A 26,602-nucleotide genomic window follows, 5' to 3' on the forward strand; every position below is an offset into this window, starting at 1 on the left:
AGGACAAGAGGTAATGAGCACAAACTTAAACATAGAGAAAGTTCCCTCTAAACATGAGGAGGAAGTTCTTTACTTGGAGTGTGGTAGAGCACTGAACAGAGAGGTGGTGGAGTCTCCATCTGTGGAGTCTCCATTCAAAACCCATCTGAACACCATTCTGTGCAACATCCTCATAGGTGACCCTGCTCTGGCAGGGGGATTAGACTGAGAGGGCTGCAGCAGCTCTGCTGTGAGGACAGACTGAAAGAGTTGGGGCTGTGCATTCTGCAGAAGAGGAGGCTCCCAGGTGACCCTCTTGTGGCCTTCCAGGATCTGAAGGAGACCTACAAAAATGCTGGGGAGGGACTTTTCAGGCTGTCAGGGAGTGCCAGGACTAGGGGGAATGGAGCAAATCTGGAGGTGGGGAGATTGAGGCTGGCCATGAGGAGGAAGTTGTTGATCCTGAGAGTGGTGAGAGGCTGGAATGGGTTTCCCAGGGAGGTGGTTGAGGTCCCATGGCTGGAGGTGTTTAAGGCCAGGCTGGCTGAGGCTGTGTGCAGCCTGCTCTAGGGTAGGGTGTCCCTGGGCATGGCAGGGGGATTGGAACTAGATGACCCCTGTGGTCCCTTCCCACCCTGACTGATTCTATGATTCTAAGTGCTGCTGCATGGCAGGGAAGCTGGCAAAGGAGCAGTATGTAGATGTCCTCAGTGAGGCCCTGCTGAATTGTCATCTCAAACAAAAGCTAACGATGCAGCTCTCTCTTTTGGCTTTCTTCTCTTTTGCAAAGTCCCTCTGTGTTGCCATCTGAGATGGTACCAGGTCACAGTGCTCTGAGGATGGAAAACTGCTTTGCTTGCCTTGCACTTGGTGCTAAAAGTAGTCAAGGGACTTGGACAGGCTTGCAAAGAGAGGTGAGGCTTGCTTCATAAAATGGTTTGAGTTGGAAGGGACCTGAAAGATCATCTACTGACAACCCCAACACCATAGGCAGGGACACCTTCCACTAGACCAACTTGCTCAAGGTATATTCATCCTAGCCTTGAACACTTCTAGGAAGGAGGCATCCACAGCCTTCCTGGGCAACCTGTTTCAGTGCCTCACCACCCTCACTGGAAAGAATTTCTTCCTAATATCCAGTCAAAATCTGCCCTCCTCCAGCTTCAATCCATTCCCTTTCATCCTATCACTACAAGCCCTTCTAAAAAGTCCTTCCCCAGCTCTCTAATAGGCCCCTTCAGGTACTGGAATGCTACTCTAAAGTCTCCCTGGAGCCTTCTCTTCTCCAGGCTGAACAGCCCTAACTCTCTCAGCCTGTCACTATAGCACAGTTTCTTCAGCCCTCTGATCGTCTTTGTGGCCTCTTCTGGACCTGCTCCATCAGTTTGATGCCCTTCTTGTCTTGGGGAAGCCTAGAACTGGGTACAGTACTCCAGGTGCAGCAGAGAGACAGAATCCCCTCCCTGTCCTGCTGCTCTCACTGCTTTTGCTGCAGCCCAGGACATAGTTGCCTTCTGGGCTGCCAGCTGCGACTGCCAGCTCATGGTGAGTTTTTCACCAACTGAAGTCCCTAACTCATTCTTCTCCGGACTGCTATTGAGCCACTCCTGACCCAGCCTGTATTTAGGCTTGGAGATGCTCCCACCCAGGTACAGGACCTTGTACTTGGCCTTGTTGAACTTGGAACCATAGAATCAAACACGTTGGAAGAGACCTCCAGTCTCATCCAGTCTAACCTAGCACCCAGCCCTGTCCAATCAACCAGACCATGGCACTAAGTGCCTCAGCCAGGCTTGGCTTCAACACCTCCAGGCATGGCGACTCCAGCACCTCCCTGGGCAGCCCATTCCAATGCCAATCACTCTCTCTGACAACAACTTCCTCCTAACATCCAGCCTACACCTCCCCTGCCACAACTTCAGACTCTGTCCCTTTGTTCGGTTGCTGCTTGCCTGGCAGAAGAGACCAACCCCACCTGGCTACAGCCTCCCTTCAGGGAGTAGTAGAGAGCAACAAGGTCAGCCCTGAGCCTCCTCTTCTCCAGGCTGCACACCCCCAGCTCCCTCAGCCTCTCCTCACAGGGCTGTGCTCCAGGCCCCTCACCAGCTTCGTTGCCCTTCTCTGGACACCTTCCAGCACCTCAACATCTCTCTTGAATTGAGGAGCCCAGAACTGGACACAGCACTCAAGCTGTGGCCTGAGCAGTGCTGAGCACAGGGGCAGAAGAACCTCCCTTGTCCTGCTGGCCACACTCTTCCTGAGCCAGCCCAGGATGCCATTGGCTCTCCTGCCCACCTGGGCACACTGCTGCCTCATCTTCAGCTACTCTCTACCAGCATCCTCAGGTCCCTCTCTGCCTGGCTGCTCTCAGCCACTCTGTCCCCAGCCTGTAGTGCTGCTTGGGGTTGTTGTGGCCAAAGTGCAGAACCCTGCACTTGGCCTTGTTCAGTCTCATCCCATTGGCCTCTGCCCACCCATCCAGCCTGGCAAGGTCCCTCTGAATGGTATTCCCTTTCCTCTGGTGTGTCACTGGGCCACATCACACGGAAGGTCAAGCAGCACCTACTTGAGCCTAGTTGTCTGTTTGAAGTGCTTGGCTGCTAGATGGGGAGTGGACTCCTTAGTCCCACATCCTCCTGACCCAGAGCAGAGCTTCTCTCCTTGCCCATGGAATATACCAGAGCCTCTCTGGCACCAGTATTTCTCAGCGTTTTAAGACTCAACTTTGGGTAATTGCACTCAAGTGCCTCTTCTCTTCTTGAAGGTCCTGAAAGCATTTTGCATGTAATAATATTGGCTAAAAGTCCCCAGCCTGCCATCTGCAGATAACCACCACAGGATCTTTAATTACGTGTTTTTCTTCTCCTTCCTTTTCAGACTAAGTCAGAATTCACGGTTGAATTTTCCGTCAGCGACAGCCAAGGGGTGAGTGTGACTTCTCATTTCATGGTCTGTGGCACGGGCTGAAGGGAGCAGGGAGGATGAGTGTGGGTCACTGAAGGGGGGGACTACACCTTTTACACTTCACTGGGGGGGGTGTGTGTGTGTGCATGTGAGTATCTGGTAAGCAGGGCCACCCCTGACCGTTGCTTGCCAAAAGCTCAAGTCAGAAAACACAGCCCCACGATTGTGTTGTGCTTTAAATGCATGAATACAGCTGATAACCACTGCTTCTCCTCGTGAGCACAGCTGATAACCACTGCTTGTCCTCATGACCACAGGTGATTAAAGGGACAGTCAACATCCAAGTTGGAGATGTCAACGACAACGCTCCCCAGTTCCACAACCAGCCCTACAGCGTCCGCATTCCAGAGGTAGGGAATTGCTCTCCATGCAGCTTGGCTTTTTCCTCAGTGGCCACACTCACTGCCTGATTGCCACTGCAGAGCTTTCTGTCTGGCTGCATGCAGGCCACCAATGTACAAAACTGCCCTCCTGCCCTGCATCCTCGCTGGGTTTGGGGAAGAGGATTAAACCTGGGGAAGATATTGGTATCTGATAGCAAGGAGAAGCAAAGTGACTGTGGTTTGGGTGCTGAGGCAAGGCAGAGGTTTGGAGCTCAGAGTCAGCCTTGGTGATGTCTTTGCTGTGATAAATGTGAAGTTTGAAAATAGCTGTAAATGGGAATCCATTTCTTTCTCTTTTGCTGTGAGACAGGGGTGATGTGCAGTCTCTTGTCACAGAGGTGACCTGAGGCAGGAAGAAATATTTCTGCACATGCCTAATATCTAGCAAAGTCCTGCCCAAAAGCCAAGGAAAGACTGGATTGAGGCACTTAGTGACATGGTCTAGGTGACTGGATAGGACTGGGTGACAGGTTGGGCTGGATAATCTTGGAGGTCTCTTCAACCTGGTTGATTTTATGATTCTGTCCTTGCTGGTGGTTTCTTTTAGTACTAGGACTTTGTCCCATGATGCTCCTAGGTTTGGAATAGGTAGGAAGGAATGACAGGAGATTGTGTGGTCCAAGCTCCTACTAAAGCAGACAGAATTTTCATGTTAAATCAGCTCACTCAGGACTTTACAAAGCCATAGTGTTGAACATCTCCAAGGACAGAGTTTCCAAAGCCACCTACCACTCTCTGTGCTGTAAATGGCAAAGGAGATGACATTTAGTCATGTTGTCGGGAAGAGCTGCTGCATCTAGAGGTCAGCTGGGGAGGGAAATGCCAGGAACTTGCAGATCTGGTGGGAATTTAAACTTTAAAGATGGAAGTGAAAGATGTTTGGAGGATAAGCTTAGGCTACAACATGTGAAGTATGGGATTAGCAGGGCATTTCATGTCTTCCAGTGAAGGAAACAGCATCACCTTGTACTTTGGTGCCAGGGCATGCCTCAGGGTGTGGATGAGGTCAAGTGTTGCCTCTGTGTGTGTGTCTGTGTGTGAAATCAAGCAGTCTTTGGTAATTGAGAGGTACAAACGATTGTGTTACAACAGTGTATTTAATATGCTGGCTGCTTGGTGCCTTGGCGTGCTGGGCTTTGATCTTTCCCTGTCTCTCTGCTGCGAGGATGAGGTTACTTCATTAAGTTGCTTGTGATGTATGAGCTGGGAGTTTTAGTCTCATCTTTGAGCCAAGTCATCTGAAACCTCCCTTTGAGAATGACACTGGGTCAGAGTCATTTCTCCTCCTCTTTAAAGCACGAGCAGCACAGAAATGACTTGGCAAAACCTGCATGATCTGCTTCTTGCTCCTGTCTTGCTGCTGAGACCTCTAGAAGCTGATGAGTGGTCATCTTGACTTCCTGCTGCTCCTCCTAGTGTTGGCCTCTCTGCCTGAACCTGAGGCTGATTAGTAGGAAAAATTCCTACACAGAAGAGTTATCAAACAGTCTGCCCAGGGAAAGTGGTGGAGTCACTGTCCCTGGAGGGAATTAGTAGGCATGTGGATGTGGTGCTGGGGGCTGTGGTTTAGTGGTAGTGGCATAGCAGTAGTGGTGGGATTGTGAACTCTAAAATGAGCCTTTGGGCTTGATGATCTCAAAGGTCTTTTCCAACCTCAACAGTTCTGTGATCTTGTGTGAATGCCAGCAGGACTGATGGAGTCTCCTGCCCTCAGGTTTACCTCTGTTTTTTCTGGTTATAGCACCTGGCACAGAGGGTTTCCTTCTCCATGTGGAGAGAGAGATGGAAAGTGGGATTCTGTTTCTCCCTAACTCTGTTAAGCCTCAGTTGAGTGTTTATGTGGAGCAGTTGTGCCTTATCTCCTGTTGCTCGTTGCTTTTAGAGGGGTCTGGATCACAAGTGTTATGGGAGTGGCTGAGGGACCTGGGGTTCTTCAGTCTGGAGAAAGGGAGGCTGAGGGAAGACCTAAAACTACCCAAATGGAGGTTCTAGTGAGGTAGGGGTTGCCTCTTCTCTTAAGTAGTAAGTGACAGGACAAGAAGAAATGACCTCAAGCTGTGCTAGAGGAGGTTTAGGTTGTGTGTGTGGAGAAATTTCTTCCTTAAAAGGGCTCGTCAACTCCGGGACCAGGTAGCCAAGGGCAGCAGTAGAGTCGTCATCCCTGGGGGAATTTAAAAGCCTTGTATCATAGAATCAACCAGGTTGGAAGAGGCCTCTCGTAGATGAGGTGCTGAGGGTCACACTTTAGTGGTGACCTGGCAGTGCTGGGTTAACAGCTGGACTTGATAATCTGAAAGGTCTCTTCCAATAAGACCACTTCTATCATTCTATGATTCTTCTTTAAGAGCTGTCCCAGTTCTGACCTGGGGAGCAGGAAGGGCGAAGGTCCAGTGCTGGTTTGGAAAGTTAATTGGAAAATGAAAGCTGGCTGAGGAACAGGGTCTGTGGTCAAAAATAAACAACAGAGGATCACAACCCCCTCTTGCATATCATGCTCCTTTTGGTATGAGCCATGGTCCTGTCAAGAGGGATTTACAGCACCACTTAGTTCATAGAATCAACCATGTTAGAAGAGACCTCCAAGCTCATCCAGTCCAATCTAGCACCCAGCCCTGTCCAGTCAACCAGACCATGGCACTAAGTGCCTCAGCCAGGCTTTGCTTCAACACCTCCAGGGATGGTGACTCCACCACCTCCCTGGGCAGCCCATTCCAATGCCAATCACTCTCTCTGACAACAACTTCCTCCTCACATCCAGCCTAGACCTCCCCTGGAGCTGTGACTTGAGACTGTGTCCCCTTGTTGTGTCACTGCTGCCTGGCAGAAGAGACCAACCCCACCTGGCTACAGCCTCCCTGCAGGGAGTTGTAGACAGCAATGAGGTCAGCCCTGAGTCTTCTCTTCTCCAGGCCAAACACCCCCAGCTCCCTCAGCCTCTCCTCACAGGGCTGTGCTCCAGGCCCCTCACCAGCTTCATTGCCCTTCTCTGGACACCTTCCAGCACCTCAACATCTCTCTTGAATTGAGGAGCCCAGAACTGGACACAGCACTCATGGTGTGGCCTGAGCAGTGCTGAGTACAGGGGCAGAAGAACCTCCCATGTCCTGCTGGCCACACTCTTCCTGAGCCAGGCCAGGATGCCACTGGCTCTTGGCCACCTGGGCACACACAGTTCTTTTGGGGTACATCAAGCATAGGACTTCCCCCAGTATACCCACTCTGCCACCTGGCCTTCAAAGCCATGTTCTTCTGGAGAGTGGCCTAATCTAATTATAAGGCATTGTGTGCCAATCTCCTTCCATGGTCTTTAATCAAGGGCACCAATCAGAAGTAATGAGCCACGAAAGTGTTGCTCAGCCAGAATCCTGGAGGCACTTTTGCTCTGCCAGGGAGAGAGCCTTTATTTCTCACAATGTTTGATAGCAGGCAATGGGCTCCCACCACCTAGAAAGTGGCCTCCAAAGGGTACAGCTCACATGAGTTGTGAAGAATGAGCCTACCCTGTATGGCAGAAGCCCTACGAGGATAGGCTGAGGGAGCTGGGATTGTTTAGCCTGGAGAAGAGGAGGCTCAGGGGTGACCTTATTGCTGTCTACAACTACCTGAAGGGTGGTTGTGGCCAGGAGGAGGTTGCTCTCTTCTCTCAGGTGGCCAGCACCAGAACGAGAGGACACAGCCTCAGGCTGCGCCAGGGGAAATTTAGGCTGGAGGTGAGGAGAAAGTTCTTCACTGAGAGAGTCATTGGACACTGGAATGGGCTGCCCGGGGAGGTGGTGGAGTCGCTGTCCCTGGAGCTGTTCAAGGCAAGGTTGGACGTGGCACTTGGTGCCATGGTCTAGCCTTGAGCTCTGTAGTAAAGGGTTGGACTTGATGATCTGTGAGGTCTCTTCCAACCTTGGTGATACTGTGACACTGTGTGATACTGTGACTTTAGCTGGACCATGGGTTTTCCCTATTGCTTATCCACCACAGAGCTGGAAGTGGGGTAGCATGGAACTGTGCCTTCAGAAGCTGAGGTCTGCAGAGCCAAGCAACTAGCCATGGTAGGGGATGACAGCATCCCCAGGTCACCCCCGTGGCTCCAGGCAGCTCCCGGGTGAGCAGCAAGCGCGTGGGTTACAAAGCTGGTCTGAAAGACCACGAACAAAGAGGGACTGGAGCTCAGGGGTGGAGAAGAGGCGAGCAGAAGCGCTGGTGTGGCTTTGCATAGACTGTCTCAGCGCAGAACTGGCAGCTAATGAGGGTTTTTCTCCTTTTAATTTAGAGCTAAGCGGCTGTATCGATTTGCAGTTGTCCTAGCTAATGGAGCAGCACCAGCAGGGCTATTTAAACCTCCCCGCTATTGTGTGGCACTGGGAAAGTCACAACGAGAGTGCACATAAATAGATGGAACATGGAGTAAACTGACCTTTAAAAACGGTCCCGCCTCCAGACACCCTTCCCGGCGCTTTACACCCTCCGCCTGACTGGAGTAAAGGGAATTTATCTGGGCTCGGCCCGCGGGTGCGCTTCCTTTGTAGCGTGAGGAGCAGGGAAGAGCTTCACCGTGGGCTGCTCCGTGCTGCAGCAGCTCCAAATAGCCAGAGTGGGGTTTGCTCGCGTCAGGCTCGATGTCGCCGATCCTCCGAGCTCCTTGTGTCTTAATCGCGTCCCCAGCGCCTGCCTGGCATAGCTGAGCGAGGGCTGGCGTGTCGGGGAGGGGGACGGCGCTCCAGCCTAATCGTCCGTCCCGTCTGGGCCCGGCTGCCCCGTGATTTGCTTGTCAAGAGGCAACGAGGTGCTGCTGGTTGCCTTGGAAGTCTGGAAAGAGGAGGGGGGGGGGGGGGAAGGAAGGGAATCCTGCTAGACTTTGGCAACTGAAATCCACCAGGCTGGCCTCGACAGAGCTCATTAAGTCCTCGTGTATTCATTTCGGGCTAATGGCTGTCATGCTGACTGCTGCTTGATTTGCTGTAATGGACTTTTATGGCTTTCCAGTTTGCTAGGACGTGTGTGCCTGCATCTCTGCCCTGTGGTGCTGCTGGACTGCATTAGATAGCTGCTCATGGGCTTGCTACTCTGACCTTCAGGGTTTGTGAGAATCGTAGAATCACAGAAACAACCAGGTTGGAAGAGACCTCCAAGCTCAGCCAGTCCAACCTAGCACCCAGCCCAGTCCAGCCAACCAGACCATGGCACTAAGTGCCTCAGCCAGGCTTTCATACAACACCTCCAGGGATGGTGACTCCACCACTTCCCTGGGCAGCCCATTCCAATGCCAATCACTCTCTCTGACAACAACTTCCTCCTAACATCCAGCCTAGACCTCCCCTGCCACAACTTCAGACTGTGTCCCCTTGTTCTCTTGCTGCTTGCCTGGCAGAAGAGACCAACCCCACCTGGCTACAGCCTCCTTTCAGGGAGCTGTAGGCAGCAATGAGGTCAGCCCTGAGCCTCCTCTTCTGCAGGCTGCACACCCTCAGCTCCCTCAGCCTCTCCGCACAGGGCTCACCAGCTTTGTCACCCTTCTCTGGACATGCTCTCTCTGTTTGTGACAAGTCTGATCTGCTTTATCCAATCTATTTTTCCTTCTGTCTGGATTTTTATCAAGCTTGGTCTTCCTGGATTGTCATAGCTCCATATTTTGATGTGCAGTGAGCAAGCGAGGTGAAACCAAGCCCACACCTCGGTTCTCTGGCAGCTGGTGTAGTGCTGGAAATAGAGGGTGGATTGTTCCCCCAGGGCTCCTGTTAGGCTTTCCTGTCCCAGCTTCTATAAGCATAAACCCTTTCAGGGCACACAGCCCTCCACTTGCTTTGGAGGTCAGCAACATTTAAGCCTATGCTTAAAAGTAATGGCTTTGCATCTGCTTCCTTCTGCATCTGATGCTTCCACCTCCTGAGTCATCTACAGGACCAAGTCTTGGGTCCTGCAGAGATGCTCCTGAGCCATCTACAGGTCCTCATCTTGAGTCCTGAGGAGGTGCTCCTGAGCCATCTACAGGACCTCATCTTGGGTCCTGCAGAGATGCTCCTGAGCTATCTACACCTGGCATTCTGTAGAGGTTCCTCTGACGTTGGGGCTGTTGTGTGGTGTGGTAACCAAGTCTAGTACTTTCTTGTGAAGAGCCATTTTCCCTCATTGCCCCTCAGTATCCTGAGCTTACTGGTCAATTTCAAACTGTCCATGCTCTTCTCTTGGCCCTAGAGCATTGTCAGTCTTCACTTGTTGGCAGAAAGGTCACCTAATTGTCAGTTTCTTTGGTGAACCTTCCCTCAGGAGGTTTCCAGTGGGGTTTTCTCTCCTTGGGTGCTCTCCTCACCTCCCTCTTCCTGTTGCAGTTAACACACCTGATGATTTATAGACTAATGTGTGTTATTGGGTTACATCTTGCAGCAGAAAGCTGTCCTCAGCCAGGCTCTGGGCCGGGCCCTGCCGTTTAGCACCCCAAGCATTCAGGAGATGACAGTTACACCAGGAGATACCAATTATAACAGTGCTCTGTTTTCAGAAGGCATCTACAGCCACAGTCACATGTTGGTGACATGCTCACCTCTTCTGGGGGTCAAGCTAGTAAGAGGCAGGACTGTGGGAAAAGAGCTTTAAAAACAGAGAAGAGAGTTTCTGGGCAGCACACAGCATGGGTTAGGCAGCGAGAGCCCAGCTTGCAGGCGTTGTGTCTCCTGAACCCGGCCCTGATTTACTAATTGATTGTAATTGGGAGGCAGGTGGGCACTTGCCACCAACAGCAGTCCCCTTCTGCTCAGGGAGCAGCCTTTGGGATTGAGCCTTCACAAGCTGCTGGTCACCATTTCAGTCCTCAGTACGGTGGTGGAGTTGAAGCAGTGGCTTTTATGATGTTCTTTATTTTTAAATGGTGTAAAAAGGTGTTTGGCAGGGGAAGGGGGAGAGGAAGGAGAGGGGACCATGGCTGCCCAGTCCCATTTAACACAGCCTGGAAAACAGACCATATGAGATGTTGAGCCAGGGCAGGGAGGATCAGAGAAAAGCCCCCAAAAGCCTTAGCTGTAATTAAAATTATTATTTTGCTTTAATGGTAATAATGTCAGTAATTACATCAGTTTCTCTGCCATCCTGCCCAGGAGTCTTCAGGGGCTCATATAATTCTATTGCGATGGCTCCGAGACCTGACGCCGCGCATACGAAAGCAGCTGCAACGAGCAGCCGGCTCCCACTTCAGCCACATCAGCCATTCCCTTGCACGTCCCCAGGTACCATCTGGGGGGCTTTTTTTTTTTTCCACCACCACCCCTTCCTTTATATAAAGAGCCTTTCAATTGAAGGCGATGATAGCAGAGCTGATAAGAAAGATGTTCTCACCGCGTTGCAAAACGGCCTGTAATCATTGCCGGCTGCTCTCCTTCCTCCTTGCCTTTTGTTTTTTCTCTCCTCTATTTTTTTTTTCCACCCCTTCTCACAGTTTTCCTTCTCTCCGTACTCTTCTGCTTCTGTGTGCATTTCAGAACTGCACAAATAATTTAGGGTGAATAACTCACCAAGCAAATTCAGCCTTCCTCCCTTCCCCCCACCACCTCTCCTGCGCGCACGAAATGGGCAAGCGTATCGAACTCTGCCGCGGCGCTTTGGGGGGCAGGCTTCTTTATTTATTTATTTAGGGTGGTTTGGTGAGATTTTCACCTTCCTAGAGAGACTAATTATCCAAGCTGTGTTCATTAAGCACTGCTGGCCAGAAGCAGGCTGGCTCTCTTCTCTGGGAAAGCAAGTATCTCCATCTCCCTTCTACCTTCGCATCCCATCGACGTGCCTGGTTCTGGGAACTGAGAGGGATTGATAGAATCAGTTAGGGCTGGAAGGGACTACAAGGATCATCTAGCTCTGACCCCCCTGCTATGGCCAGGGACACCCTACTGTAGAGCAGCCTGCACACAGCCTCATCCAGCCTGGCCTTAAACACCTCCAGGGATTGGGCCTCAACTGCCTCCCTAGGCAGTGAATGGGAAAACAAGGAGTGATGGTTTAAGACTTTAAAAAAGGGAGATTTAGACTAGATAGGAGGAAAACATGTTTTAGACTGAACCTGGTGAGACAGTAGTTGCTTAGATCGTTGGCAGGTGCCCCATCCCCAGAAACATTCAAGGTCAGGTTGTCTGGAGCTCTGAGCAACCTGTTCTAGTTGCAGGTGTCCCTGCTGACTGCAGCAGGGTTGAACTAAATGACCTTTAAAGGTCCTTACAACCCAAACCAGTCTATGATTCTATGATCTCTCACCTCCACTGCCTGTTGAAGAAGTGTGAGGTGAGGCTTGGGCTGGTGCTCACAACACCAAGAGGGGCTCAGTAACAGAGGTACATGGTGATAATATGCAGTAGGTGAAACACAGAATCATACTCACAAAATGGTCTGGGTTGGAAGGGGCCTCCAAAGGTCATCTAGTCCAACATCCTCTGCAGACAGCAGGGGCATCCTCAGCTAGATCAGTCTACCCAGAGCCCTGTTGAACCTCACTTTGAGTATCTCTAGGGTGGGGTCTCAGCTACCTCCCTGGGCCATCTGTTCTAGTGTTCCACTACCCTCACGGTAAAGAGCTTGTTCCTAACATCTACTATACTCCTTTTTGATTGACTTTCTTGTCCACTGCATTCCACAATCAGGCTACATCAACCCTGAGGTAATATTGGACGAAAACTAGCAAGGTAGGTCTCTGTACTGTGTCTCTGGCTTCACAGATCTGCTCACCAAGCTTGCCTGTGGTTGTTTCTCCTTTCCACAGTTTGTTTTAGTATTCTTATTCTATTTTCAGCAGCCTTTAATGGCTTTTCCAACTTTGTCCAGCCAACTGCTGGAAGAAGGGACACCTCATGAAGGGTGTGCCTTCCCTTCAGGATTCTCAAGTGCAGGCATACTGTCCATCTATTAAAAAGCCATCTCTTAGCTGGATGAGATAATCCTTTTGAGAAGGTTTCATCTGCTCTGTAATCACTAGGTAGAATCTAATATCCCTCAAAGAAATCATTCCTTCTCCCCTCCTCTCTCAATCCCAGCCTGCCTGTTCTACCAAGACAGGACTATTTCTAGATTGCTGGGGAAGATTGAACGTTAAAATATGTCTTTACGTGAAGAAAATTGCCCAGTCAAGGTTTTGCCAGCAGAGTTGTGGAACCCCCCCACCCCCTCCCCGCTTTTCCATCAGTAATCGAGGCTGTGAAAGAGCCCAGCCTCTTGTCTTGCTCTTGTGTGGAGGAGCAAAAAAGAAGGGGAGCTGAGAAAGTAAGCAAGCAGCTGGGGACTGGGGGCTGTGAATAATGCACGAGTCGTAAGGTGGAGTTGAGTCTGGCATCTGGGTGGGCTGCCATGTGTGTTGGCATGCAGGGTATGTTTGGCTCTGGGGTGAGTCTGTAAATATTCATAAAGATCCCCACTTCCCACGAGAAAGCTGTTTAAAAGCAGGGAAGTTCAGGCACTGTCTGGGGTGTTTGTTCTGGATTTTGGATGGTAGAGATTCCTTCAGGCAAGAGCCTGAGCTTGGAAGCACATCAGGCAGCAGCTGCCATCTTCTTATCCCTGCTCCTTTGTTGCCAGCACTGAAGAAGTGCACTTGAAACAGGCTGCAGTGCACCAAGCAAGAAGTGACATCTGGGCTGGAGGGTTAGTGCAGCCCACGTCAGAGATGTCCCCAGGGTTTGTGTAGAAACTTTAAGAGGTGAGGTTTCTGCTAAAAAGTCATGTTGTATTTGCAGAAGATAGTCACCATCCCTGGAGGTGTTCCAAAAACATGTAGATGTGGCACTTCAGGGCATGGTTTAATGGCTATGCTGGTCTTGAGTTGATGGTTGGGCTTTCATAGAATAGAATCAGCCAGGTTAGAAGAGACCTCCAAGCTCAGCCAGTCCAACCTAGCACCCAGCCCTGTCCCATCAACCAGACCATGGCACTAAGTGCCTCATCCAGGCTCTGCTTCAACACCTCCAGGCACAGCAACTCCACCACCTCCCTGGGCAGCCCATTCCAGTGCCAATCACTCCTCACAGGGCTGTGCTCCAGGCCCCTCACCAGCTTCATCACCATTCCATGGACACATTTCAGTCCCTCAACATCTCTCTTGAATTGAGGAGCCCAGAATTGGACACAGCACTCAAGGTGTGGCCTGAGCAGTGTCTGAGTACAGGGGCAGAAGAACCTCCCTTGTCCTGCTGGCCACACTCTTCCTGAGCCAGCCCAGGATGCCATTGGCTCTCCTGCCCACCTGGGCACACTGCTGCCTCATCTTCAGCTACTCTCTACCAGCATCCCCAGGTCCCTTGATGATCTTAAAGGTCTCCCAGCTGAAACAATCCTATGATTTATATGGATGATTTTCCAGACAGCACAGGGAAGCAGTGGAGTCCCTACTCCTGGAGGGATTTCAGAGCTGTGTAGATGTGGGACTGAGGGATGTGGTTTAGTGGTGGACTTGGCTGTGCTGGGTTATCTTTTGGACTTGACAATCTTAAAGCTCTTTCCCACCTTCAAACAGTTCTCTGATTCCCTGAGTTGAGTGCCATCACTTGCCCACGGGGGGTTTCCTGGAGCTGGGTGGCTCCTGGAGGTCTCTCATGTCCTTGCACAAAGGAAGCTGCCATGTGATGAAGCAGGTGCTCAAACCTGGAAGCGTTCGTTCCTCTGAAGGTCACCTGTGCGCAAGTCATAATTGCTGATGCGTACACTGTGACATTCTCCAGCTGGTGTCAAAAGGTCTTGAGTGACGTCCTGATATCCTAGAGAGACAGAAAGTCCCCACCTCTAGCAGCCTTGTCACTTTGCCTGCCTTCACCTGTGAGTAGGAGGCCCTGGTCCTTTAAAGCACGTGCCCGGGGAGTGAAATGAGAGACGCAACAGAAACTACTGGGGCGGAAAACTCCAAATGGCGTGGAAGTAATGTGTAAAGTGTCCTGGAGATAACAGTCATTTCCACCAGGCACAACTTGGGCTCTTTCTGGAAGAATACTGCAGCAAGAAAGGAGGGGCAGCCTGGAAATGAGAAATGGTCGTGCTGTTCTGGCCAGCCTAACGAACGCTGAGGTAGGCGAGGAGGACGGGGGAAAGCTAAACAGAGAGAAGGAAGCAGATGTAGAGCTGGAAGGAAAGCTCTAGTGCAAGGCAGCAGGCAATTTGGTGCCTCTGTGGAAGAGCCATCGTGCTGGGAAAATAAGATTCCCAAAGCCAAAGAAATAATGTTGAGGTAGGCAAGAGAAAGCAGAGAGAAGCAAGGAGTACCCAGGCAAAGAGGGGAAAGGTAGCTTAGACAAATCAGGAATTATTCCTTTTCAAGGAAGTAGGAGTAAGGAAAATATTCCCCACTTGCTGAGCTCCACAGCAGCCTTAGGACACCTGGGTGCTCTTGAATGATTTGCAGGACTTCCTTTATATGGGTGCTGAGACCAAATACCTGCTCATTTTCAAAGTGGATTGTCCATCACAGACCCATCCCTGAGGTCACAATCATAGGACCATATCAGTTGGGAAAAAACCTCTAAGATCAAGTCCAACAATAGAATCATAGAATCAACCAGGTTGGAAGAGACTTCCAAGCTCAGCCAGTCCAACGTAGCACCCAGTCCTCTCCAAACAACCAGACCATGGCACTAAGTGCCTCATCCAGGCTTTGCTTCAACACCTCCAGGGATGGTGACTCCACCTCCCTGGGCAGCCCATTCCAATGCCAATCACTCTCTCTGCCAACAACTTCCTCCTAACATCCAGCCTACACCTCCCCCACCACAACTTCAGACTCTGTCCCCTTCTTCTGTTGCTGCTTGCCTGGCAGAAGAGACCAACCCCAGGGAGGTGGTGAAGGGCTGGGTGATAGGTTCAACTGGGTGATCATGGAGGTCTCTTCCAACCTGCTTGATTCTATGATTCCATCACTTCCCTGGGCAACCTGTTCCAATGCCTGTGCCCTCCTTCTGTGAAGAAATTGTCCCTAATATCCAATCTAAATCGCTCCTGCTGCAACTTGAGGCTGTTTCCTCTTTTCCTATTGCTTGATATTAGGAAGAAAAAAAACAACCCCCACCTCACTTACAGCCTCTTTTCAGATAGTTGTAGGTGTCTGAGCTCAAGGTGGCCATCGCCAAGTGTTGACAGCTCCTTGGCATCCTATCAGCTGAGGTTGCTCAGGCCAGCCACACTTTCTCCAGAGCAGAAGCTGTGATTTGTGGTGCTGCAGCATCTCTTGCTGCAGGAGCAATTTAGGCTTAGGCTGAAAGGCTGCTCTTTTCCAGGGCGTTCAAACCCAGCCCTTTTAGTATAATTACACTTACACATCTGGGCAACAGATGGCTTCAAGGTCTCCTCCTTGTCCCCAGCAGGAGGAAGGGCTCTCTGCTGCCAGAAAGGGGCAGAGGAGCGAGGAGCTAATGAATGTGACCTGCTAGCAATTAGTTTTGTTTTATCTTTGTTTCCTCCTGCTGATACTCGCCCAGAAGCCTGGGACTTCACTCATTATCTCATGCTGGGCAGCAAAAGCCACATTCCCTCCCTCCACATCCTTCTTTTCTTTACCTCTGGGCTGGGTGCTAGGTTGGACTGGATGAGCTTGGAGGTCTCTTCCATCCTGGCTGATTCTATGTGGGCAACGGGAGCCATCAGAACATCCATTAAGGCATCTGGGCTGCAAATGCAGCGTGTGGGTACCAACTGCTTGCTGCAAGGCATCAAAAGAGCCTTGGCTGGTAGTGTGTTTATTGGTCTTTACCCACCTAATCGTGCAGTCTGGTGGCTTGGGCTCCTTTTTCAATCATGCCACCTAAATGAATGTATGATTATGGTCAGAGTGAAATGCACCATGCTTGGGGGGGACAGGGGGAAACAGCAGTGCTCCAGTCACTGCCATTTTAGCATGCAGGCTCTTGTCAACCTGAAATAATTGAGCTCAGCGAGGTGGCCACGTGGCAGAAGCATCCTCACTCAGTGCAGCTAGGGGAAGGTGAAGCTAAAGCTGGCAGAAGAGGCTTGGCCAAAGCCTTTTCTCAATCGAAACACCACTTTTAATTAAGATGGAAAAGATTTAGGACAAATATTGCCACTTTGACAGCAAAGCTGGGCAGAAGCAGAGTGTCAGAAGAACAATAAAAATCAGTCTTGCAACAGATTTCATTCCAATTTCTCTTTCAGAATTGTGTTTGGTGCTTTATTAGTTTGTAACGTGTCAGAGACCATCATGTATAATAAGCTTTTTTCCTGCTGGTCATACTTTGAGATAAAATAATAGATTAAATCAGTCTTTCTTTGGTGGTGTTGGGGCTTTTTTCCCCCTTCAAAAATATTAGTGTGTGAACTGAACTGTTTGTATCACTTTTGAACTCTTTGCATTCACAATTTGATCTAAGAGGAAGTTTCAATCAGTATCAGGCTGCCATTGCTTACTGTCTACAACTACCTGCAGGGAGGCTGTAGCCAGGAGGGGTTGGTCTCCTATCCCAGGCAAGCAGCAACAGAACAAGGGGACAGAGTCTCAAGTTGTGTGCCCAGGTGGGCAGGAGAGCCAGTGGCATCCTGGCATGGCTCAGGAAGAGTGTGGCCAGTAGGATAAGGGAGGTTATTCTGGCCCTGTGCTCAGCACTGCTCAGGCCACACCTTGAGTGCTGTGTCCAGTTCTGGGCTCCTCAGTTCAAGAGAGATGTTGAGGTGCTGGAAGTGTTCAGAGAAGGGCAGCAAGGCTGGTGAGGGGCCTGAAGCACAGCCCTGTGAGGAGAGGCTGAGGGAGCTGTGATCTGTGTTGGATAGTATTGTCCTGCTCTAGCAGGGGTGTTGGACTCAATGACTTCTTGAGTCCCTTCCAAACCCCTAACATTCTGTGATCCTGTGAGCTGGGGGTGTTTAGTCTGGAGAAGAGGAGACTCAGGGCTGACCTCATTGCTGTCTACAACCACCTGAAGGGAGGCTGTAGCCAGGTGGGGTTGGTCTCTTCTGCCAGGCAACCATAGCAAAACAAGAGGACAGAGTCTGAAGTTGTGGCAGGGGAGGTCTAGGCTGGCTGTTAGGAGGAAGTTGTTGGCAGAGAGAGTGATTGGCATTGGAATGGGCTGCCCAGGGAGGTGGTGGAGTTACCATCCCTGGAGGTGTTGAAGCAGAGCCTGTCTGAGGCACTTAGTGCCATGATCTGGTTGTTTGGGGAAGGCTGGGTGCTAGGTTGGAGTGGCTGATCTTGGAGGTCTCTTCCAACTTGGTTGATTCTATGATCTGGTTGCTGTCACCCTGTATTGTAGAGACTGTCACTGACCCTTGGGTTTAGGGATGGAAGTTGTTTATCCTTTTCTTCCCAGGGACAGAGTTTGTTCCCCATCCCTGGAACCACTCCAGGTCAGGTTGTCTGGGGCCCTGAGCAACCTGCTTTAGTTGCAGATCATAGAATCAACCAGATTGGGAGAGACCTCCAAGCTCAGCCAGTCTAACCTATCACCCAGCCCTGTCCAATCAACTAGACCATGGCACTAAGTGCCTCAGCCAGGCTTTTTTTGAACACAGATGTCCCTGCTCACAGCAGGAGAGTTTGACTAGATGACCTTTAAAGGTTAATTTCAAACCAAGGTAGTCTGATTCTAATATTCAGTGTGGTCTGGGGGTCTCAGAGGGGAGGTGGTGGAGTCGCCGTCCCTGGGGCAGTTCAAGGCAAGGTTGGACGTGGCACTTGGTGCCATGGTCTAGCCTTGAGCTCTGTGGTAAAGGGTTGGACTTGATGATCTGTGAGGTCTCTTCCAACCTTGGTGATACTGTGATCTCCTTGGAGCTCAGGAGATGCTTACAATGACAGCTTCCCTGTTTCCAGACCTGCCTTCTTTTCCACCGTGTAGACATGTCACTTCCAGCTAGGGTGGCCTGCAACTGTAAATCAAACCTGAAAGGGTAATGGGAAGGAGGGAAAGGAGAAGAGGAGATATTAATTAAGTCAGCTGCCTCCTGCCCAGCCTGCATGTAATGACTCTCAGCTGTGTGATGAGTCTTGGTCGCTCCTATGTGTCCAGAGGTACCTCCTGCTTATATGACCTGGGGTCTTGCTTCTTGTGCCCGAGTGGCCACCAGGATTTAAGGAGGTAAAAAAGGAGTTTGTAACCCATAGGTTGGTATGTTCATCCAAGACATGGATTTTTAGCACTGTCAGTTCAACTCCAAGTGTAGTGTGGGGTAGTGGTCAGGCTCTTCTCCCGGGTAACAAGTGATAGGATGAGAGGAAATAGCCTTATGTTACACTGGGTGAAGTTTAGCTTGGACATTGGGAAAAGTGTCTGCCCCAAAAGGGTTATGAAGCCCTGAACCAGGCTGCCCAGAGCAGTGGTGGAGTCCTCATCCCTGATGGAATTTAAAAGCTGTGTAGATGTGATGCTGAGGGATGTAGTTTAGTGGTGAGCTTCTGGTGCTGCATTAATGGTTGGGCTCGATCTGAAAGGGCCTTTCCAACCCAAATACCTCTGTGATTGCCTTCTAAGCATGGAAGATGTACATAAAACTCTCTATTAAGTCCTTGGAGGTTAAGTTGAGGGCTCAGCCTTCCAAGCTCTGCAGTAAGAGAGAGACCTATTTCTGCCTCATACCATACCCAGGCTTTGATGAGCAGCCTGAGTGAGAAACAATTTCTGCTGCATGTGTGACTTGGAGGACCTCAAAACTATATGGGTCAGGAACTACTGAGCCAGCAGTTGGAAAATCACTCTTACTAAACGTGCTGGAAACACACAGCCAGATGTTTGTGTGCAGATTTCTCAGGCTCCCAGGAGAAAAAGCTGCCCTCCCTGCCCGTGCCTTGCCTTTGAGGTGGACTGAGAGGGTTAAAGCATAAAGCTTGTTCCACTGCAGTGCTTAGCTGATGGCCCGTGAAGCATCATAAGGCTTTTCAGCAGGTTGGTGCAACAGCAGCACAGGTGGAGAGTCTGTTTTGCTGTTTAGCACTGGGCTGTTTGGGGAAAGGTGTTTTGCAAAGAGGCTGTCTTCTGGTATGAGCCCCCCAAGGAACACAGCACTGTGGTTCACCCCAGCCCTTTCAGTCAGCAGGGAAAAGGGGGTATGTGGGCTAAGACAGTGTGTCCTCGAGGGGTAGTTGTCTCTGCCTTGTTGGACGTAGCTGCAGCATTGCCTCTGAGAGTGGCTGAGATGGATGAAAAGTCCTCATCAAATCTGAGGGCTATGTGAGCTTCAAGGGATGGGCAAGGTCCTGCATCTGGGTGGAGGCAATTCCAAGCACAAATGCAGGCTGGGCAGTGAGTGGCTGGAGAGCAGCCCTGAGGAGAGGGACTTGGGGGTGCTGCTGGATGAGAAGCTCAACAGGAGCCAGCAGTGTGCACTTGCAGCCCAGAAAGACAACCAGAGTCTGGGCTGCATCAGCAGAAGTATGGCCAGCAGGGCCAGGGAGGTGATCCTCCCCCTCTACTCTGCTCTGCTGAGACCCCACCTGGAGTACTGCATCCAGTTCTGGAGCCCCCATTGCAAGAGGGATGTGGAGATGCTGGAGTGTGTCCAGAGAAGGGCCAGGAGGATGCTGAGAGGGCTGGAGCAGCTCTGCTGTGAGGACAGACTGAAAGAGTTGGGGCTGTGCAGTCTGCAGAAGAGGAGGCTCCCAGGTGACCTTCTTGTGGCCTTCCAGGATCTGCAGGGGACCTCCAAAAAAGCAGGGGAGGGACTTTGCAGGCTGTGAGGGAGTGCCGGGACTAGGGGGATAGGAGCAAAGCTGGAGGTGGGGAGACTGAGGCTGGCCATGAGTAGGAAGTTGTTGATCAAGAGAGTGGTGAGAGGCTGGAATGGGTTTCCCATGAAGGTGGTTGAGGCCCCATGGCTGGAGGTGTTTAAGGCCAGGCTGGCTGAGGCTGTGTGCAGGCTGCTCTAGGGTAGAGTGTCCCTGCCCATGGCAGGGGGATTGCAACTAGATGACCCCTGTGGTCCCTTCCCACCCTGACTGATTCTATGATGTCCTGGAGACATTCAAGATCAGACCTGATGTGTTCCTGGGCAGCCTGATCTGGTTGGAGATGTTCCTGCTCAGTGCAGAAAGGTTGGACAAGATGATTTTTGAAGGGTCCCCTCCAACCCAGTGCAATCTGTGACTCTGCACAGTGGGTGACCCATCCGGGTAGCCCACCACATAGCACAGGGGGGCTCCTCTGCATGACTTTCCCTGGATGACCTCATGTCTAAGGGCCTTAAACACAAGATCTTCCCCTACCCTCAGGGCAAAAGGTACTTTTTCAGCTATGTTGCACCTCCAAAGCATGCTCTTCATTAGTCTTTCATCATCGTGTTGACAGGGGTCTCATTGTGTGCTGGCAATCACTTGTAATGATACTTGTAATCTTTGATCCTCAGGGAGTGGGCTGGGAGAAAGCTGGAGAACTGCATCCTCCTAACATGGGTTGGCCACCACCCCACCCAGGTTGATGGCTCTGTTTCTGAGATCCTTGAATGCAAGACTGATCCCTCTCTGTAGGGCAAACAGTACTTTTTCAGCAAGGTTACACCTCCAGAGCCTGTGCTTCATCATCAGTCCCTCAACAGCATCTTAACTGGTGCCTTGTGATGTGCTCACACATTGTCTTTGATCTGTTCAGATGATGTCAGGAGGAGGTCAGCTCTTCTCCAGAGGACAACAGCCCTATTTGTCACTTCTAGTTGTATGAACTGCTGAATCCTTCACCACATGATTGTCTCATTGTGAAGCAGCTCTGGACATAAGGAGCAGAAGTGGCTGTGTTGTGCTGACCTGTCTCTGGAGAGGAGTTTTCTGGCCCAAGCAGCAGGGATGGTGCTTTTTGCTTGCATGTCTCCATCGAGCCTGTTCTCTGCGTGTTGGGTATTTGGGGCTTTGGAATTGAAGAGACAAGTGGAGAAACATAGAATCAGTCAGGGTTGGAAGGGACCACAAGGATCAGCCAGTTCCAACCCCCCTGCCATGGGCAGGGACACCCTACCCTAGAGCAGCCTCGCCACAGCCTCATCTAGCCTGGCCTTAAACACCTCCCTGGGAAACCCATTCCAGCCTCTCACCACTCTCAGGCTGAATAACTTCCTCCTTACATCCAGTCTCAACCTCCCCACCTCCAGCTTTGCTCCATTCCTCCTAGTCCTGGCACTCCCTCACAGCCTAAAAAGTCTTTCCCCAGCTTTTTTGGAGCCCCCCCCCCCCCCCAGATTCTGGAAGGCCACAAGAAGGTCACCTCCTCTTCTGCAGACTGAACTGCCCCAACTCTTTCAGTCTGTCCTCACAGCAGAGCTGCTCCAGCCCTCTCAGCATCCTCCTGGCCCTTCTCTGGACACACTCCAGCATCTCCACATCCCTCTTGCAATGGGGGCTCCAGAGCAGGATGCAGTATTCCAGGTGGGGTCTCAGCAGAGCACAGCAGAGGGGGAGAGTCACCTCCCTCCACCTGCTGGCCACACTTCTGCTGCTGCAGCCCAGGCTCTGGTTGTCTTTCTGGGCTGCAAGTGCACACTGCTGGTTCATGTTGAGCTTCTTGCCCAGTAGCACCCCCAAGTCTCACTCATTGCCCAGCCTGCATTTGTGCTTGGCATTGCCTCCACCCAGCTGCAGGACCTTGCCCTTGGTCTTGTTGAAGCTCCTGAGGTTGGCTTGTGCCCACCTCTGCAGCCTGTCCAGGTCCCTCTGGATGGATCCCTGCCCTCCTGCCTGTCTGCTGCACCACACAGCTTGGTGTGGTCAGCAAACTCTCTGAGGCTGCACTCAATGCCTCTGTCCATGGCACCCACAAAGAAGAGGAAGAAGTTGTTCAACCCCTGTCACGGGGGTGTGTGGCAAGCACAGGAGAGGGCAGCCTAGAGGAAAACTTTAGGATAGGTGGGTGGCAGGGACAGGAGAGCCAAGGGCTGTGTGTTGCATCCCTTCTGCACGTTTGCTCTTGAGGCTGCGCTGCAGCAGTGATGCTTTTTTTGAGGGGTTTTGGTTAAAAAGCCTCATTGGAGCGTTATGGAATCAGAATGTGAAGGGTAATTGAGCTGAAAGCCATTCTCTCCCTGCAGCCTGCACCACAGGACCTGCTGAAGCACCCACAAATGCCAGCCTGGGAATCCTGCTGGAACAGCAAGAGTGGGGGGAGCACCCTCTTGATTGGGTCCCCTCCGCCATACTCCTCTGTCCAGTGTTTGCAGGTGGGGGTGGAAGATGTTTCCTGTAGGGGTGATGTGGAGGAGAAACAGGATTGGTGACACATGAAGGTTTTGTGTGAAACAGGCATGGAAAGGTAAATAGGTTCCTGAGGCACAATCTCTGTCCTTGCAGGCACTGGAATGATCTCCAAATGAGTCCCTGCAGCTCAGGTGGCCCCTTTCTGTGCCCCTCTGTGGTTGCATCCTCCCCTGCACCACCACCTCATGGAGGATATCAGAGCACAACCCCACCAAGAAGCTCCACATCCACTCTGTGTGACAGCTGTTGTGAAAACAACCATGAGTACTGTGGCCACATCTTGAGTGCTGTGTCCAGTTCTGGGCTCCTCAATTCAAGAGAGATGTTGAGGTGCTGGAAGGTGTCCAGAGAAGGGTAAGGAAGGTGGTGAGGGACCTGGAGCAGAGCCCTGTGAGGAGAGGCTGAGGGAGCTGGGGGTGTTTGGCCTGGAGAAGAGGAGGCTCAGGGCAGACCTCATTGCTGCCTACAAGTACCTGCAGGGAGGCTGTAGCCAGGTGGGGTTGGTCTCTTCTGCCAGGCAAGCAGCAACAGAACAAGGGGACACAGTCTGAAGTTGTGGCAGGGGAGGTCTAGGCTGGATGTTAGGAGGAAGTTGTTGTCAGTGAGAGTGATTGGCATTGGAATGGGCTGCCCAGGGAGGTGGTGGAGTCACCGTGCCTGGAGGTGTTGAAGCAAAGCCTGGCTGAGGCACTTAGTGCCATGGTCTGGTTGATTGGATGGGGCTGGGTGCTAGGTTGGAGTGGCTGAGCTTGGAGGTCTCTTCCAACCTGGTTGATTCTGTGAAATGCCACCCACATGTGGAGGAAAGCTCTAGAGCTTTCCCTGGCATGGCCAAACACATCATGTCATACCTTGGGATGATTGGGAGGACTCCATGGGCAAAACCCAGGAGGGATGTGGCTGGTCGTGATGAAAGTGATCATTAATCAACTTTGAGGTGTTTGATGCCTCTCCACCGCAGAGAGCTTGTGGCAGGGGGTAGGGGTTTGGGAGGGTGCTGATGCAACCTCCAGCAAGGGATTAACAGGAGTCCCCTCTGTTTGGGCCCTCCAGCAGAGCAGGAGGATGCAGTGCTGGGCCCGGGTGCATCCCTCGCTGGGCGTTATTGATTGCGGAACAGGAGCCATTTAAGTGCCTCTCATTAATGTTTGGTTTGGTTTTCTCCCTGCATTCCCATGAATGGAGGAGATGCTTCTTATCTCTCTCCTGCAGGTTTGCTTTCTAGAGGATTCCTCTGGCTGGTGACAAACCTGAGCTTTGTAGCTGCTCATCCTGCTTTTCAGGAGGAGGGATGAGTTAGTAGCTGACGTAAAGAAAGGCTGAGAGAGTTGGGGTGGTTCTGCCTGGAGGAAAGAAGCCTTCAGAGAGACCTGGTGGCCTTTCAGTACTTACAGGGACTGATCAGTAAGTCAGGAACAGGACCTTTTGTGATGGGACAAGAGGTGATGGGTTTAAACTGAAAGAGGAAGACTGAGACTAGGGGCAAAGAAGTAATGTTTGACACTGAGAACAGTGAGATACTGACTCAGGCTGCCCAGAGAAGTGGAAACTTTCCAGGTCAGGTTGTATAAGGCTGTGAGCAACCTTGCTGTAGGTGCAGCTGTCCCTGTTTGAACTAGATGGCTGCTAGAGGTTCTCTCTGACCCAAACCATTCTATGATTCAATGAAATCTTGGGAACACTGCAGAAGTAAAACCACAATCCAAAGTTAATGCAGAATTCAGAGGTAAAAAAAATGCTCTGCCTGCGTTGGGCAGGTGAAATATGGATTTTCATGCTCAATTGGCTTTGTAAATCCATTAAAAGGGACTCCTTGGGCACCTAGGTCATGGTGGCCACACTTGTATGAGCAAGAACAAATGATGTGAGCTGTGGAGAGCTTTTGTAGCTTGTTTTGAGGTTTCAAACTGAGAGCAAAGGCTGTGGCTCAGTGGATGTAGCCTCTGCATCTTCTGGGCTGTCATCGTGATGCTAGTTCTTCAGTACCTCTGTCGTCTAGAGAAGTACCTGCTCCATTTCACAGTATCACAGTACCATCAGGGTTGAAAGAGACCTCACAGATCATCAAGTCCAACCCTTTACCACAGAGCTCAAGGCTAGACCATGGCACCAAGTGCCACATCCAATCTTGCCTTGAACAGCTCCAGGGACGGCGACTCCACCACCTCCCCGGGCAGCCCATTCCAGTGTCCAATGACTCTCTCAGTGAAGAACTTTCTCCTCACCTCCAGCCTAAATTTCCCCTGGCACAGCCTGAGGCTGTGTCCTCTCGTTCTGGTGCTGGCCACCTGAAAGAAGAGAGCAGCCTCCTCCTGGCCACAACCACCCCTGAGGCAGTTGTAGACAGCAATAAGGTCACCTCTGAGCCTCCTCTTCTCCAGGCTAACCAATCCCAGCTCCCTCAGCCTCTCCCCATAGGGCTGTGCTCAAGGCCTCTCACCAGCCTCGTCGCCCTTCTCTGGACATGCTCAAGCATCTCAATGTCCCTCCTAAACTGGGGGCCCCAGAACTGAACACAGGACTCAAGGTGTGGTCCAAGCAGTGCAGAGTACAGGGGCAGAATGACCTCCCTGCTCCTGCTGACCACACCATTCCTGATGCAGGCCAGGATGCCACTGGCTCTCTTGGCCACCTGGGCACACTGCTGGCTCATGTTCAGGCGGGTATCAATCAGCACCCCCAGATCCCTCTCTGTCTGGCTGCTCTCCAGCCACTCCGACCCCAGCCTGTATCTCTGCATGGGGTTGTTGTGGCCGAAGTGCAGCACTTGGAGCTATTTCTGTTTATTCTCTGTTCTTCTGGAGACAAGACCTGGTTTGTGCATCCCTATGACTGTTGGCCATGTCCTACTTACAGTTTTGGACCAAAGCATTGAGTTATGGTGGTGCCATTGTGTCTGTTTGTATCATGCTGGGTTTGGTGCAGTCTGCCACAGCCATGTGTTGAGTATCTGCCTGCAAAGGCTTCTCACCTTGTCTACTCAGTTTGTCTCTGTGTACAACAACCTTCTTGAGGAGCAAAGCACAGAGGAGGTTGTCCTAGCTCCTGTGTCATGTGTTTGATATCCTAGATCCCGAGAGGGTATTTCTCTCCTCTATCCCTAACTGTAGTGTGCTGTTGATAAGTCTTCTCTGCATTTTCTGTACCCCTTTAGCAGAGGGAAGGTTGCCCAGGGAAGCCCAGGGAGGCCATGAATGCCCTCTCCTTGGAAGTATTGCCAGGTTGGATGTTGCCTTGAGCAACCTGGTCTAGTGGAAGGTGTCACTGCCTATGGCAGGGAAGCTGGAATTAGATGATCTCTAGGGTCCCTTCCAACCCAAACCACTCCATGATTCTCCCAGGCAGTGGGGACTCTAGATGATCATACAGGTCTGAACTCTTGAGTTGTGACCAATCTCTTTCATCAACTAAGTCAGGAAAGGGGACTCTGGAACTTGAGCATAGCTAAAATCATAGAATCAAGCAGGTTGGAAGAGACCTCTAAGCTCATCCAGTCCAACCTAGCACCCAGCCCTGGCCAATCAACCAGACTATGGCACTAAGTGCCTCAGCCAGGCTTTGTTTCAACACCTCTAGGGATGGCATCTCCACCACCTCCCTGGGCAGCCCATTCCAATGCCAATCACTCTCTCTGCCAACAACTTCCTCCTAACATCAAGCCTAGACCTCTCCTGCCACAACTTGAGACTGTGTCCAGCTCTTCTGCTGCTGCTTGCCTGGCAGAAGAGGCCAACACTCACCTGGCTACAGCCTCCCTTCAGCGAGTTGTAGGCAGAATCACAGAATTTCTTAGACTGGAAAAGACCTTCAAGCTCATCAAGTCCAATCATTAGTTTCACAGTGACTAAATCAAGTCATTCAGCACAACAGCAAATAGGGCACAGGACAGCAAATAGGGCACAGAACCTATTTCTTTGTGTCTTGTACAATGATGTCATTCTTGTTAGGCTGGACTTAACCTGCAACTGGTCCACTTAAAGCTATTGTGATGATTTTTGAGCAGCCATTTCTATCTATTCAGGTTGTGCTCCCAGGCACTTAGGTGCAGGTCCTGAAAATGAAAGATTTCTTGTGTGCCCAAAAGCAGTGAAGAGAGGTATTTTAATGTGGTTGCTTCTGAGGCTTTTCAGTGGAGAGTTGGATTCAGGTC

The 26,602-nt window shown here is 51.2% G+C and overlaps 1 protein-coding gene across 3 annotated transcripts in view; it reads left to right on the top strand.

Annotated features, from left to right (window-relative positions):
• The window catches only part of CDH23 (cadherin related 23), a 370,794-nt gene that overhangs the window by 93,813 nt on the left and 250,379 nt on the right, over window positions 1-26,602 (top strand). For all 3 annotated transcript variants that reach the window (XM_064145069.1, XM_064145066.1, XM_064145068.1), the window contains exons 6-7: window positions 2,857-2,904; window positions 3,201-3,293. In XM_064145069.1, coding sequence (XP_064001139.1) covers window positions 2,857-2,904; window positions 3,201-3,293 — 141 coding nt within the window. The remainder of the gene's footprint in view (window positions 1-2,856; window positions 2,905-3,200; window positions 3,294-26,602) is intronic.

Source organism: Pogoniulus pusillus, chromosome 6, assembly GCF_015220805.1.
Source record: "Pogoniulus pusillus isolate bPogPus1 chromosome 6, bPogPus1.pri, whole genome shotgun sequence".
Taxonomy (NCBI): domain Eukaryota; kingdom Metazoa; phylum Chordata; class Aves; order Piciformes; family Lybiidae; genus Pogoniulus; species Pogoniulus pusillus.